Below are 15,844 nucleotides of genomic sequence, written 5' to 3'. Positions count from 1 at the left end.
TCAGCAGTTGAAGAGCACAGAACAGGGATCCTTAGGATCCCTAAAGATCAACAGGAAGGGAGAAACAGTGGGGAAGCCTGCAGTCAAAGCTTCACCTACACGCCTCAACAAGAGACCCCAGTCTGTTAAAAATGTGTGAAAGATGATACAAATAAAATTTAGGAGGTACATGACAACAAATATGATCACCACCATCAGGACAGTTTGGGCTGCTCTGGTCTCAGCATGGCCTCTGTGGTTCTGATTGGCAGTGATGATGTGTTGTGTTCGCTGGTGATGCCTATAGAGGAGAATCACCATGGAGACACTGGTCCAGGCCATGATGCTGATGAATGTGGCATCATGGGCAAAATGCAAGAAGATGATGCCTACACTGAATCCAGATGTGGAACAGAGAAACTTGCTGTTATTGTTAGTGCCATTGCCTGGGCTCTGTGGACCAGTGACTTTCATTGGAATGTAGACATTATTTAAGATACTGAACAACCAACAACTGTAACAAGAATAACTCAGGGCATCAGGGGTTCTTCCTCGAAGCATGAGCCTACCCCAATGACCAGGAACAAGAGTAACAAACTGATGGATGCTCAGGGCACAGGTGGAGCACATGTTTGTGCTTCGAGCCACCAGGCGAATGAAGAACACAATTTTGCATTTCAGGTTAGTTGCGGGTTTCCTTGGAACAAAAACCATCATGTTGGTTGGAAATGCAGTGACAAGGAGAAGGAAGGCATTGGTCACAGCCAAGTTGGTGACAATGACCTGTGTTGGCCTCAGTCGAGAGCCAGTAAAGATGGGAGAGAAATTGTGGACAAACAGAAGAATGTTGGCCACGGCCCCAATCCCAACCAGTAAAAGCAGGAGCATCTGGAGAGCCAATTCCTCAGTGGATTTTTGAGTTTTACTCTGAGAAGTCATGGAGAGGTCTTCTGTGCAGACTGGGGTGATGACCAGGAACAACACAACTGTCTTCACGACACTTCTCAATCGTCGGAGCATAATTAATGATATAAGTCTTTACTTCTTCTATGAAGGGAGACACTATTGTATCACAGTACAGGAGCTTGTCCTGGAGAACACTGCATAGACAACTCAGACTATTATTTTGTACTTCGTGTACTTTTCCTCACCTCATGATGCAAGTGTATTAGTGATATAGCTGTATCTTTCATGGTCAACATGACACCCATGATAACACAGTAGTACATATTAATATTTGAACATTGAACATAGGAACACATTTTGTATCCTTTCGATGCAGCAACTTTCCTCTTAACACAATGATTTCTTCATCCCAAAAAAAGTCTGTTTCACAGCTTAGCACTTATCTAAAAATGACATTTAATGTGACATCTCTATATAGGATGGCTGATTTTTAGCTGATAGATGGAGACTGACTGTTCCTCTGGAAAATAATGTATAAAGTAAGTTGCAGACTAAACAAGAGCTTTCAAAGACATGTTTCAAGGACAAGAGTTTGAAAAGAATCTGTGTGTAAAAATGGTTTAGCTATGATGGTGTATCAACATATTTTGAGTGTGGCTAAGGGAAGGTGGTGTTGACTCACCAGCATCTCCAACATCTCCAGCTTCTGCTTCCTCATATTTCCCTACGGACTAAATAAGTTAAGAATTACAAATTGGAGGTTGGAGTGATGGATCTGCACAAGACTCATGTTCAAATCCAGCACCGACATGGTCATTCATATCCATCTGTAACATCAGTTCTCCAAATTTAATGCCCTCTCATGACTTTTGTGGCACTGCACAAATGTGGTGCCAGACATAATATACAGGCACTTAAAATACTACATACATAAAGTAAAATTCCATATGTCTAAAAAAGGACAAGAATACAAATTTACAATTTATAAAATCATGTACGTAAAGTAAGTAGCAAAAAAGGACCAATCAGATTTTCATAATATTTTATACGGATCAAAAAAGTGATAGAATACAAAATATTTCAAAAAAGTAACTAGTTTTCTGATCACAAATATGAAATTCAATTTACACATATATGTCCTTATATACAGAAGCAGCACTAAAAGTTCTATCACAGAACTCCTTTAGCAGATAAACACCTTTAGTGAAATGACTGGATACAAGAAAAACTCCAATAAATCAGAAACCCTCCTATATAAAAATGATAAACATGCTAAGAAAGAAATCAAGGAAACAACACCTTTCAAAGTATCACAAATAATAAAACAACCTGGTAAAACTCTAACCAAGCAAGTAAAAGACATATATGACAAGAACTTCAAGTGTTTGAAGTAAGAAATTGGAGAAGATATTAGAAGATAGAAAGATCTCACATGCTCATGGATTGGTAAGATTAACATAGTAAAAAGGACATCCTACCAAAATCTATCTACAGAGTCAGTGGAATCTCCATTAAAATTCTTACACAATTTCTTACAGATCTCAAACAAACAATACTGGACTTTATATGGAAAATCAGGAAAGCTAGAACAATAGCGTACATAAAAGAACTTCATGAGGTATCATCATGCCTGATTTCAAGCTCTACTACAAGAATATATTTTTAAAAAAACCACATGATGCTGACATAAAAACAGAAAGTTAAATCAATGGACTCAAAGACTCATTTGTAAATCCACGCACCTTTGGACACCTGATTTTTGACAAAGAAGCCAAAATTATACAATGGAAAAAAGAAAGCATCTTCAACAAACTGTGCTCATCTAAATGGACATCAGTATGTAGAAGATTGAAAATAGATCCATATTTATCACCCTACACAAAAGTCAAGTTCAGGTAAGTCAAAGATCTGTTTTTTTTTAATTTAAGAAATTTTTTATTCACTTTACATACTAACCACAGATCGCCCTTTTATGTCTCCTCCTGTTCCCTCCAGGGATACCCCCTCAACCCACCCCCATCCACTTCTCCAAAAGACTGGTATATTCAGATGAGGAGGGCCAAGGTCCCCCCACTGCATCAAGGCTGAGCAAGGCATCCTACCATAGGTAATGGGCTCCATATAGCTAGCTCACACACCAGGGATAGTGGATCAAAGATCTTAACATAAACCAAGTTACACTGAACCTGATAGAAAAGAAATTGTGGAAAAGACTTGAATGAATTGGCACAGGAGATCACTTCCTTAATATAACACCAATAATGCAGACACCAAGATCTACAATTAATAAATGGGACCGCATGAAACTGAAAAGCTTCTGTAAGGCAAAGGACACTGTCAATAGGACAAAACAGCAGCCTACAGAGTAGACAAAGATCTTCACCAACCCCACACCTGACAGTGCGCTGATTTCTAAAATATAAAGAATTCAATTTACACATATATAGGGAAAAACTGCAAGGAACCAAAGCATTTCACTTACTCATCATTTTCTGTATCTTAACTATTTTTATGAGGAATCAGAAGCTGGAGATGCTGGTGAGTCAACACCAGCTTCCCTTAGCCACACTCAAAATATGTTGATACTCCATCACAGTTAAACCATTTGCACAGACTGAATCTTATGAAACTCATGTCCTTGAAACATGTCTTTGAAAGCCCTTTTTTAGTCTGTGACTTACTTCATACATTGTTTTCCAGAGGAACAGTAAGTCTCCATCCATCAGCTAAAAATCAGCCATCCTATATAGAGATGTCACATTAAATGTTATTTTCAGATAAGTGCTAAGCTGTGAATCAGACATTTCCTTGGGATGTAGAAATCATTGACATCATTAGGTAAAGAAGAGACAAAAAAGCAACTATTCTAACCATTAATGTTGACTTCAGAAGACTTGCAGTATGGAGAAGAGAATGATAAACAGACATCTACCTTTACAAGAACCCTACCTGTGAACTGCAGCAACTTTAGAGATGCTCACAGAGATGAAAAACAGCTCCTAAGTATTTACTGAAGAAACACAGCTCTGACTTCTTCTCCATTTGAAGATCTTATCTTCCCTGAGACAGATCCAAGGAAATGCTTACCTCTCCAATAACTCAGTGGAGCTGGTGCAGATAACTGAATGAACACAGATTACCAGTGCATATAAAAGGACTATTCATCTAGACTCACAGCCCTCAGAGAGTGCATTACTTTGTTATCTGTGATGTCAGTGACAGTGTTTTCATGGAGAATTTGGGATACCTCCAATGACAGAAAAAAAAAACACTGGTCCTCAGGGGAAATCACAATTATTATCTTCTGCTTATTAATAATAGTGTTTGTGACTTTGTTGCATGCTAAGGAATAGCTGTCAGAAGTTAGAAAAAGTTTCCATGTTTTTCCTTTGGGAGCATCTGAGTTTTCAATTTCTGTTGTCATCAGCTGTGGAGAGCTGCACACCAGCATAGATCAAGGGATTTGTTGAATGTATTTCCAAAGGGGTTCATTGTACAGTACTATTTCTACTTGGGAAATCATGCTGACATGAAGTCCTTCAGGAAGACCATCAACGTGTCATCAGGAGTCTGGTATTTTCCCACCCGTGGCCCAACAAGTGTTGGAAAAGATAATGAACTTGAGGTAAGCCAGAACACAGATGAATCACACAGTGGCAGACAGCCCCATGGTGGGGAGAGTGGCTTGAAGAAATAATAAAAAATAAAAAACCATTGTGTCAATCATGCTTAGAGCAGAGAAAGAAAGAAGGGTAATTCAGAGCAGCATGGCTGTGCTCTGTAAGAGCCTGAGCTAGAGTGTAGGAATACAGAAAGGAAAAGTACAATATTTCATCACAGTGAAATGTTTTCCAAACCTCTTTTTCAGGCTTAAGGTCAGCCAATCTTTCTAGAAATGTTTCTTCCTTTTGTTGCATAATACTTTGGCCAGGTTATTGGCCTATATAACATGACTGCTTAGTCTTCAGTATAAGACCATAGGTTTTATTGTCTTAGATAGAAGAAGGTTTCCAGGAAATCTGGGACACTACAAAAAGGCCAGATATAAAAATAATGAAAATAGAGGAAGGGGAAGAAACACAGGTCAAAGGCACAGAAAATATTTTCAATAGAATCATAGAAGAAAATGTCCCAAACCTAAAGATGACATACATACCAAGGTACAGGAAGCACACGGAAACCCAAATGGACCTGACCATAAAAACAAGTCCCCTTGGTACTTGGTCATTAAAACACTAAGTGTCCAGAACAAAGAAAGAATGTTAAAAATTTCAAGGTAAAAAGATCAAGTTAGGGATTGGGTTTAAAAAAAAAGACCAAGTAATATATAAAGGCAGACCTATCAGAATTATCCCTTTCTTCTCAGTGGAGACTCTGAAAGCCAGAGGGCCTGGACAAATATGCTAAGATAATTGTGAATTTATGTGATGACTGTCTGTCATTTTTGTTTATTTTTTCTATCCTCAATTCTTCCTGTATTATTCCCCTTGGGGTGGGGAGAGATGTGAGACTGTATGTATGCCATTATCACCAGAATTCTAGGTGATCTCTTTATTGGCACCACAGTAGAAAAAGGAAATTGGGATTTCATTCCAGGGGTTCTTAATTTCATTAATAATAGCCTTCAAGAAGTAATCAAATGGAAGCTTAAAGATGATTTTATTAGAGTTCAAAAGACAAACATACCAGAACAGTCAATCTTTAAATCTCAGCAGTTTCTCAAAGGAGGGGAATCAAAAAGAGCCATGACCTTGAGTCAAGCCAGCATGGGATGGCGCACACAGTGGCAGACAGCCCCATGGAGGGTGTGGGGCTTTAGTGATAGGCTAAAGAATGCCAAGGATTGGGGTAAATGTACTTAAAGCAGAGATCAGAAGAATAATTCAGAGCACCATGGTGTGTTCATCAAGAGCCTTGCTACAGGGAGGGAATCTGAAGAGGAAAAGTAGAGTATTTCAGCACAGGGATAATTTCTCTGAGCCTCTCTTTGGCATGCCTTAAGGTGAGCCCACCTTCCAAGTGGTGGTCCTTCCTCATAGGGACATAATCTCCTGACAAGGTGATTCATCCATGTGACCTAATGTTGAATCTACAGTCAGGACAGACATTCCACTGTCTTAGATACAATGAGTTTTTCTTTAATTAACTTCTATGTCGCTCTAATACTTTCCCACTGAAGAAGTAAACATGAAGTCATTTAGAAACAAATCCTAGGTTAGAAATCCCAACCATTTTTGGCATCTATGACATCTGGAGAGGAGAATGTTTCCTGGTGTCCCAAAGACATTCCTGGCTTTTAGCCAGGACATGAAATGTTGGTTTTTCTTTAGTGTCTTTCTACTGAAAATGGCATAACCATCATGTGACCCCCCTCATCCTCATCTTTCTCTCTGGAGACTATATTTCATGTTTCTACAAAGGTGTATGAACCATAGGAGATATGCCATTGGGGGCAGAATGTATCTGTCTTCTTAAAGATGAACATTTGGTAAGAGAGTTGGAGAACCCCTCCAGATGGACATGTTGAATAAATTACAGAAGGACATCAGTAGTTGCTTGTGCCACAGGTGTAGGAGGAAGGACGTCCTTGACTGGAGATGGAAAGAGAGGTGAGGTGAGGTAAAGTCAGGACTTGACACATCCTAAGCAGGGAGTGAGGAGAAGTAAATACAGAAGATATTTTGAAGTGTTTATTCAAAGCCTTCGAATCTCTTGATGGGATCACTAGAGCATCCATGCACTCAGCTCTTAAATAGATTTCATTTGACCTCTAGGGCTGAGACTTTTTAGCTAAGAGGTCCTATGACTTCTCAACATCTGAGAATTCCCCAATTTCCTCATGATTCAAGAAAATTCGTTTTATGTACATTTTGGGTTGAATGAGAATGTCTGCCATAGCCTCATCTACTTGAAAACTTGGCCCACAGTTAGTGGAATTGTTAGGGAATGTATAGGTGGTCCCGACATGTTGGTGGAGGTGTGTCATTTGAGGTAGACTTGGTAGTTTCAAAAGATTTCTACCATTCCAAGTGTGAATCACTTTGACATTTTGGTGTGGATGAAGATGTGAGTTCTCAGCTGCTCCTTTACTCTGCCATCAAACACTCCAATCCTCTAAGACCATGAGCCAAATTAATTCTTTCTTTATCAATAAGAAAGCAGACCGCACAGTTGATGGAGAGCAGGTCAGAGAGATCCACTTGCCTCTGCTTCTTGAGTACTGGAACTGATTTAGGTTGAGACCACCACATCCAGCCCAATACATGTAGTTTTCAGCTCAGTAGGAACCAGTGAAATAAAGGTTCTATGAGATAAATTGCAAGCATCAATATGTTCTGGTCAAACTCTAAAGAGTTCTAAAAAGCAGCAATCCTAATTTTTGATGTTGGATCCAAAAGTGTTAGTCAAGTGTAGAGGGATGTGTGAATTCTATTTTTTAAAAAAGCCCACAGTGACAAGAATTGCACCTGCCCAGCCATAGCAAGATGGAGAGTCTCCTGAGGGGTGAAGGCTTTCCGCTGAACTCAGTCACTGCAGAAACACAGCTCTGAACCCCCTGTCAAGGAAGACCCCTGAGTCTATCTATTTTCCTGAAATAGAATTCAACAAAGTAATCATCTTTCAGATAGTATCTACAGAGCTCTGTGCAGGAAGTTTTCAATACAGGTGAGACAAGGATGCAAGTGTTCATAGAAAGGCAGGTGTCTTGCCCTGATATCCCTCAGAAAGACCATCAAAATGTCACTTTTAGTGGCAGCATCTGCATGGTTAGAGTTTGGGTTGCTTCCAAGGAGGTACAAGTTTTATTCCCATAGCAATCACCACAAACAACTGATGGTGGTTACTAAGGAACAGCTGGGCAGAAGTTAGAAAATGTTTGCATGTTTGATTTTTGATAATCTATGTTTGGAATTGATGTTGATATTATTTATGGAAATGTGTGCTTAGGGGTGGATCAAGGGATGCATTTATGGTATTGCCTGTGGGGTGGTGTACTTTGCACAGTGTAAGTAAATTGGTTGCAACAACTCTGTGTTTGGTCCTAGATTTTGGCACCAAAACATGAGTTTTGCAACTCTGGGGGAAAGTGTCCTGACTACCTGGGGAGTCAGGCAACACCTTGTGCTGCTTATGACAGCTCTTGATGGCTGAAGCTGCAAGAAGACAGTTCAGCCCTGGAGGGCCAGGTATCCAGGACATCTCAAGCTGCTCAGAACAACAGCTCTGCCCTGAAGGTGTCCCGGACACCTGGAGCTATTTAGCACAGGTCTGATGGCTGGAACTTCAAGGAGACAGCTCAGCCCTGGAAGGGAAATTTTTCTGACTTCTCAGGAACATCAGGCCTGAAACTGCTTCAGCTGGGAAGGGTATCCTGACTGTTTGGGAAAGTCAAGAAATACCTGGTGTGATGGAGGATGGTCTCCCACGGGATATAGCAATCCTATTCCTCTCCTAGAGAGCCACTACAGCTGAGCTTTGCTCAACTCCCACTTCAGGAGGCTTTCTAGCAGAGTTCTGCTTCTCTGGCCTAAGGTGTTGCTTCTTTTGCTTCATTCTGCAAAAGGGAAACCCCTGCAGAAATGTAGCAATCTCCTCTGGTTCCAGAGAAAAGGGTTACTTTTCAGCTCTCTCACTTGCTCTGCCCACTGAGGATTGTCTCAGCAAAGATCTTTGGTTTAGCTCCTCCTTACTCTGCTCTTTCAGCTCTCCCTTGTTTTGTCCACTGAGGGACTTCTCGGCAAGGATCTTCTCTACAACAATGAATGAAGAACTTCACACCTAAAACTCTTTTGAGAAAGAAATTTATTTGAGAAAGAGGAGTCCAAGAGTGTAGCTGCCTCTACCAGGGTGGAGAGAATAGCCGTTTTTCTAACTGACCAGGCAGGGTGTCTTACACAGGAAGCCTTGGGGTGTAGTCATCCAGGGGTTGACTTGGGGCCCAGGGTTCTACTATCCTGCTCTGTGATTGGTTGGTTTCACAAGTCAGTTGGCCAGGGGCAGAGATGGCTCTGATCTGAATGAGCCAAACTGTGTTTCTTTCTGCCCTGATCTGAGCCATCTTTCCCTAGTTCTGGGCTCCAGGGTCAGGGTGGGTTTCTTTAGCCAGCCTCTTTTCCCTACAGTACTGTTTCAATCCTCCAAAACCATGGTGAGGACAAGTCCTTTCATAAGAACCATCATTGTGTGAGCTTGAGTCTAGTATATCCTATGCAGGTCCTACATTCTTCTACACGTGGCCTGGGACTGTTTACTCTGTCAATATAGACCCACAGGAGCACATGTTTCCTCCAGCAGATTCTGTGAGTTATTTCAGTGTTCACTTGTCTGTTCATGGATCCCAGGCGTGTTTTCTGAGATACCCACGGATTCTCTGACACTACTGAGGCCTATATATTGCCACTGTACAGAGAATCTGCTGTATAAGTTAGTAATCCTGGGTAAACTGAAGGATATGCATTAGGCAATCATAACAAATATATAAAACCAGGTAAGGGTGTGTGTGTGTGTGTGTGTGTGTGTGTGTGTGTGTGTGTGTGTGTGTGTGTGTGTCTGCAGTTCTAGCATGTGAAGAGCAAGGGAAAGAGGAATCACATCCTAATGCTCACTTTTTCTTTATAATTTCAAATTCAATTTCAGTCATAGTGGATGTGGCTCCTGGTCCCCTTGGTCATATCTAGATTCTGGATATACCTCAGTACTGTCAACTGACTCAGTGTGAAGTCAGAGAACCGTATTACATCACTCACCTTCACAGTTCTACTGGGACCCTTGGGGGCACCAGCAAGGCACTGTGAGGTCACAGTTCCATGACTCTCCACTCCACAACTGCCTCCCAGGTTTGAATAGAATCCATGGATCTCATACCTGAGGTCAGAAGCAGTACTAAAGGTTGATTCTAGCACTGTGCAATCTGCTGAGCATTTTTGTGAGTCTGGAGCTGTGCCCTTAGCAGCAAATAAGGGATCATTTTAGATACCACATCCAGGAATCAGTCTGTGGGGGTTTTGTAAGCGGCTGAAAATAGATCTACCACATGACCCTGCTACATCATTCTTGGGCATAGGCCCAAGGGACTATTTCCTATTACAGAGACATTAACACCCATGCTTATCCCCACTCTGTTCACAATAGCTAGAGAGTTGAACCGGCCTAGATGTCCATCAACTGACAAGGGGATGATGGAAATCTGGTGCATTTACACAGAGGAATCATAGTCACACAAAAAGACAAAATGAAATCATGAAACTTCCAGGGAAATGAAGGAAAGTAGAGAATAAGGCTCAGGAAGATATATGGGGCTTGCTTGCTTTCATATGCATATCCTAGCTTCTAATTTTCACATGAATTTATTTATGTGTGGTGAGTATGCCTCACTGCCAGAAAACTATGTTGCTGGAGAGCTTCTCTCCAGGTTCCACCAATCCCCGCAGTCCCACAATCCATGTATAAAATAATCACTCAGACAGTTATATTACTTATAAACTGTATGGCCGTGGCAGGCTTCTTGCTAACTGTTCTTATGTCTTAAATTAACCCATTTCTATAAATGGGTTAATTTATACCTTGCCACATGGCTGGTGGCTTACTGGCGTCTTTACATGCTGCTTGTCCTGGCGCTGGCTGCAGTGTCTCTCCTCCTTTTTCCTGTTTCCCCAATTCTCCTCTCTCTTTGTCCCGCCTATACTTCCTGCCTGGTCACTGGCCATCAGTGTTTTATTTATATAGAGTGATATCCACAGCAAAACTAGAAAGGAGCCCAGCAAAGGCAGGGAATGGGTAAGTAAAGGAAAAAGGTGGAAATGATAATAAAAAGTGTGACAGTGTGATATTAAAGTGCAAAGGGGGAATCACTGGGAGGGGAAGTGAAGCAGGGATGAAGGGCAGGGAGGTGGGAAGATGATGGATGCGGGGAGGGTCAACCAAGACTGTTTGAAAATGCCATAAGGAAGTGGCTGCTTTGTACTCTAACTTCAAAAGGCAAGAGTTGAACAAACTTGTCAGAATCACTATTCATCATGCAAACACAGTTTTCAGAATGAGAACCATCTAACTCCAACCAGAATGGCTCTTAGCAGAAGAATAGACAAGAGTACCACAGAGCACAGGCTGCTCTTGCACTGGACCTGGGTTTGCCACCCAGTACCTATGTTAGGGATCTGGCTCTGAGAGAACTGTCGCCCTCCTCTGGCCACAGTGGGCACTATACTCATATGTACACATAAAATATATTAATAATAGTCATTGGATCAGATGTATAGAATACACACAGGTGCATTAACAGACACATACTGATGGAGAAACAGTGTTTGTAAAGCAGTGTATTGTAGAAGAAGGAGAACAGAAAATTCAGTGTAGAAGAGAGATGCAGAAGTGGTACAGTCCACGGGAGGCTGTTTGGTATCAAGTGGGCAGTGCTAGAAAATTGATGAGGGGATTTCTGAGAGGGCTCCGTGGGTTGAGGCACTTGCTGTGGATCATCTGAGTTCAATCCCTGGGACCACATAGTGGACATAGAGAACTGACTCCTGAAAGTTACCTCTGACCTCCACACATGGGCCATGGTGTATGTGTACCTTCAGAGAGAGAGAGAAGAGAGAGAGAGAGAGAGAGAGAGAGAGAGAGAGAGAGAGAGAGAGAGAGAGAGCAAATAAAATGTAATAAGAAAAGCTTAAACACTCTTTTTAAACCTGGACATGAGTGGGAGTAATGAAGGGCGAGGGTCTAGGGAAAGAGAGCCTGTGGGAACGGGAGATTCCAGCTGGATCAAGAACAGAGAGGAGAACAAGGAATAGGAGACCCTGGTAAATGAAGACCACATGAGAAAAGGAAGAAACAAAGTGCTAGAGAGGCCCACAGAAATCCACAAAGATACCCCCAAAATAGAATGCTGGCAATGGTCGAGAGACAGCCAGAACTGACCTACTCTGGTGATGGGATGGCCAAACACCGTAATAGTCGTGCCAGAAACCCCATCCAACAACTGAGGGATCTGGATGCAGAGATCCACGGCTAGGCCCTGGGTGGAGCTCCAGGAGTCTAATTATCGAGAAAGAGGAGGGTTTATATGAGCGAGAATTGTTGAAACCAAGGTTGGATAAAGCACAGGGACAAATATACAAACGAAAGGAAACACATGAACTATGAACAAAAGGCTGAGGGGCCCCCAACTGGACCAGGCCCTATGAATAGGTGAGACAGTTGATTGGCTTGATCTGTTTGGGAGGCATCCAGGCAGTGGTACCGGGTCCTGTGCTCACTGCATGAGTTGGCTGTTTGAAACCTGGGGCTTATGCAGGGACACTTGGCTCAGTCTGGGAGGAAGGGACTGGACCTTCCTGGACTGAGTCTACCAGGTTGATCTCAGTCCTCAGGGGAGGATTTGCCCTGGAGGAGGTGGGAATGGGGGGCCAGCTGGGGGAAAGGGGAGGGGGGCGGGAGTTGGGAGAACAAGGGAATCCATGGCTGATATGTAGAACTGAATGGTATTGTAAAATAAAATAAAAGGAAAAAAAGATTAATAACCACACTTTGAAAAAAACACTCTTTTTAAAAAAGATTTGTTTTCATTTCATGTGTCTGCATGCAGTGTCCTGAGAGTCCAGAAGAGGGCGTCATACACCCTGGGACTGGCGTTACACATGATTGTGAACCACTGTGAGGGTGCTGGGAATCAAACCCGAGTTCTGTGAGAGCAGCAAGTGCTCCTAACCACTGAGCCATCTCTCCAGCCCCAAAAGAAGTTTAGAGAGAGGGAGGCTGGGCAATATATGCACTGATGTAATTGGTGCTGGTAAGTCAATCAATGAGGCCAAATCAGCCCATCATACCATAAAGGTTCAAAATCTAAATATGAGACCAGGCAGTGGTGGCGCACGCCCTTAATCCCAACACTCGGGAGGCAGAGCCAGGCAGATCTCTGTCAGTTCAAGGCCAACCTGGTCTACAGAGCAAGATCCAGGACAGGCACCAAAACTACACAGAGAACGCCTATCTTGAAAAAAAAATTATATAAGAGTAACGTTATTAATTTGTGGAAGACAATAGAGAATAATAATTAAATTTCAAGGTTGAGAAGCTCATCATAAAGGATAAGATTAATCCAATATATTACATGAAGTTTCAAGACAGCTGTACCATCTAGATAACATAGACAATACATAGAAAAACTCAATTCTTGGAGATTTGAGTCTCCACATAATTTGTATTTATATATACACTCCAATACACCAAACATGTATAGTCAACCTCATATATATTTTTATATGTTTATAAATGGTATATTTTTATATTATATTTAAATAAAATTAATTTAAACATATTCAATTTAAATAGACCTAAATTTATTTTTGTCTTTTACTGAATCTAATATTATGTATGTTTATTCATATATTATGTACATACCTTATGTACATTTTTTATATATTTATGTATATACTGATGTACAGTCAGGTTAAATCTCCATACTGAGGAGAAAGAAACACATGCTAAGTCCCCCCATTATTATAACCACCGTCATCCTATCCATTCCTGTCATCTTCATCATCATCTTCTCCATCTCCATCCTCCTCATCAACACCATCATATTCATTAAAATACCCATTTCCCACAGGAGGAAGTTCAGCTATTGCATGTAGCCATGGAGATCACCTCGAGTTAGGACCCAAGAAGTGAACCACCCTTCATCTCTTCAGAATCCCCTAGCTCCCATCAGACACTTTAGTTCATTACTATTACTATGTATTTCTCTACAATTGTGTGGGTGTGTGTGCTTATGCCGAGTCACATACGTGGAGGTCAGAGGACAGTGTGGGACTTGGTTCTCTCTGTCCACCTTTATGACAGCTCTGGGGATTCAACTCAAGCTGTGAGTTTTGCACAGCGGATGCTCTACCCACTGAACCATCTCACCAGTCATTAAGAGAGAGGGGGGAGGGAGCGAGGGAGGGAAGGAAGGAAGGAAGGAAGGAAGGAAGGAAGGAAGGAAGGAAGGAAGGAAGGAAGGAAGGAAGGAAGGAAGGAAGGAAGAAAGGAAGAAAGAAGGAGGTGGGAGGGAGGGAGGGAGGGAGGAAGGAAGGAAGGAAGGAAGGAAGGAAGGAAGGAAGGAAGGAAGGAAGGAAGGAAGGAAGGAAGGAAGGAAGGAAAATGCTATTGAGATGACTCAGTGGGTGAAGGCAGTTGCCCCTGAGACAACAACCTGAGTTCAATCCCTGGAACCCAGCAGGAAGGAGAAAACCGACTCCTCCAAGTGGCCTCTGACCTGCACATGTGCACTGTGGCATGTGCATGCCTCCCGATAAATGCAATACAATACTTTTAAAAGGTGTCAAGGCATCGTTTTGTAATGTATTATCTGTGACAGAGCCAAGAACCACGTAAACAGCCAAGGTCAGGGCGCAGCTCAGTTTCAAGGGAGGAGTAAGGAGCTTGGTGGTGAAAGAGATCTTGGTGGGAAAGGGTTCGGGACTCTCCAAGCTCCATTTCCCTAGGTAAAACTGTGTCTCACCTGACCCAACACAGGACCTTCTAACCCTAACAGGGTTCAGGTTCTCTGTGGAGCAGTCATTCTCAACCTGTGGGTCATGACCCCTTTGAGAACCAAACGACCCTTTCACAGAGACCTAAGACCTTGGAAAACCTAGATATTTACATTGTGATCCATAATGGTAGCAAAATTACAGTTATGAAGTAACCACGAAAATAATTTAATGTTGGGGTTCACCACAACATGAGGAACTGTATTAAAAGGCCTCAGCATTAGGAAGGTGAGGACCATCTCTGTAGGGCATTGGAGGGAAATAGTTAAAATTTGTGCACAGTCTTCTGGACTCTAGCCTTCACTCTGACACCTTCAAGTGCTTTGAAAACCAGGGGAAGTAATGTTACTGCTAACACAGCCCAGGCTGGTAGTGCTGTACCTTCATGAGAAGGACTTGACTCACATCATCAGCTTTCATCTGATACTAGAGTTGCAAGAGGAATGTGGGGTGCTGGTAGACACCCAACGGTGACAGCTTCTGTGTTTTATAAATGTAATCAGCCATTCCAGAACCGTCATCCACTTCCTCACATAGAATTCTAAGACCCCGCTGTGAAAATTCAGACCCATAAAGTGCTTTGCCTTGGAGAATCACAAAATAACAGAAGCCAGATATTCCGATTATCTGCAGAATGGAGCCTGTGACTCGTCCCTCTCATCGGGAGCAGAAAGCTGTGCAGAGAAGTGCTAGGATTACACTAATGGCACTGTGTGATGTTGTAATAATGATAATCGTATTGCCAGCATCCTAAGAATTTCCAGCTGGCAGCCTGATGGTGATCATTTACACCTGGGGCTAACAGCACAGGCGAAACACTTTTACAAAGCCTGCAGCCAATGACAGAGCCATAGCAGCCAATGAAAGGGAGGGAGCCTACTGCCAATCAAAAGGCTAGCATGGCTTCTTATTCTTCATTTTTCACAGTGGTCTTTGATAAGTACCAGCCCATGGGACCCTTTCCAGACTGGGTAAGGAACTCACTCCCTCTAGTGAGATGTTTTTACTCTCCATCTGTTTTTCTCCACTCAGTGCTTTCCTGATGGTCTACGGAACCATGAGTTTCTTTGACCCTCAGTCAGTATTGACTCTGATCTCTCTCGTGGTTATGTAAGTCCGTTCAATCAACTGCACCATCACTGTATTGTTTCTCAGTGGTTCTCTTGTTTCTTTAGAGGAACGGCCAGAAGTGGGGGCTCCAGATCTGATTGTTGTTACGAGGAGGAATTGTAACGAAAAGCATGTGGGTGTGCAGAGATTAGACTGTGCACCCAACCTGTCCTCCCTTTACACGTCCAGGTTGCCCTCGGGCTGGTGAGTTGGCTCAGCTAGTAAAGGTGCTTGCTACCAAGCCTGACCACCTGAGGTCTATCTCTGGTACCCGGCTGGTGGAGGAGAGACGAGACTCCCACAAATTGTTCTCT

At 42.3% G+C, this 15,844-nt stretch overlaps 1 protein-coding gene across 1 annotated transcript; it reads right to left on the bottom strand.

The window, feature by feature from the left end:
* On the bottom strand, nucleotides 1-918 carry LOC102913652 (vomeronasal type-1 receptor 4-like). Its single transcript, XM_015985533.3, has one exon. The coding sequence runs from the start codon at nucleotides 916-918 to the stop codon at nucleotides 1-3; it is 918 nt and encodes a 305-aa protein (XP_015841019.1).
* Between the last annotated feature and the right edge of the window lie 14,926 nt (nucleotides 919-15,844).

Source organism: Peromyscus maniculatus, chromosome 1 (assembly GCF_049852395.1).
Source record: "Peromyscus maniculatus bairdii isolate BWxNUB_F1_BW_parent chromosome 1, HU_Pman_BW_mat_3.1, whole genome shotgun sequence".
NCBI lineage: Eukaryota > Metazoa > Chordata > Mammalia > Rodentia > Cricetidae > Peromyscus > Peromyscus maniculatus.
The sequence above is the reverse complement of the archived record's forward strand: the minus strand, read 5'-3'. Positions and strand labels throughout refer to the sequence as shown.

What these genes read in the sequence shown, in the direction of transcription:
- LOC102913652 (XM_015985533.3), bottom strand. Translation starts at nt 918, where the DNA reads ATGACTTCTCAGAGTAAAACTCAAAAATCCACTGAGGAATTGGCTCTC.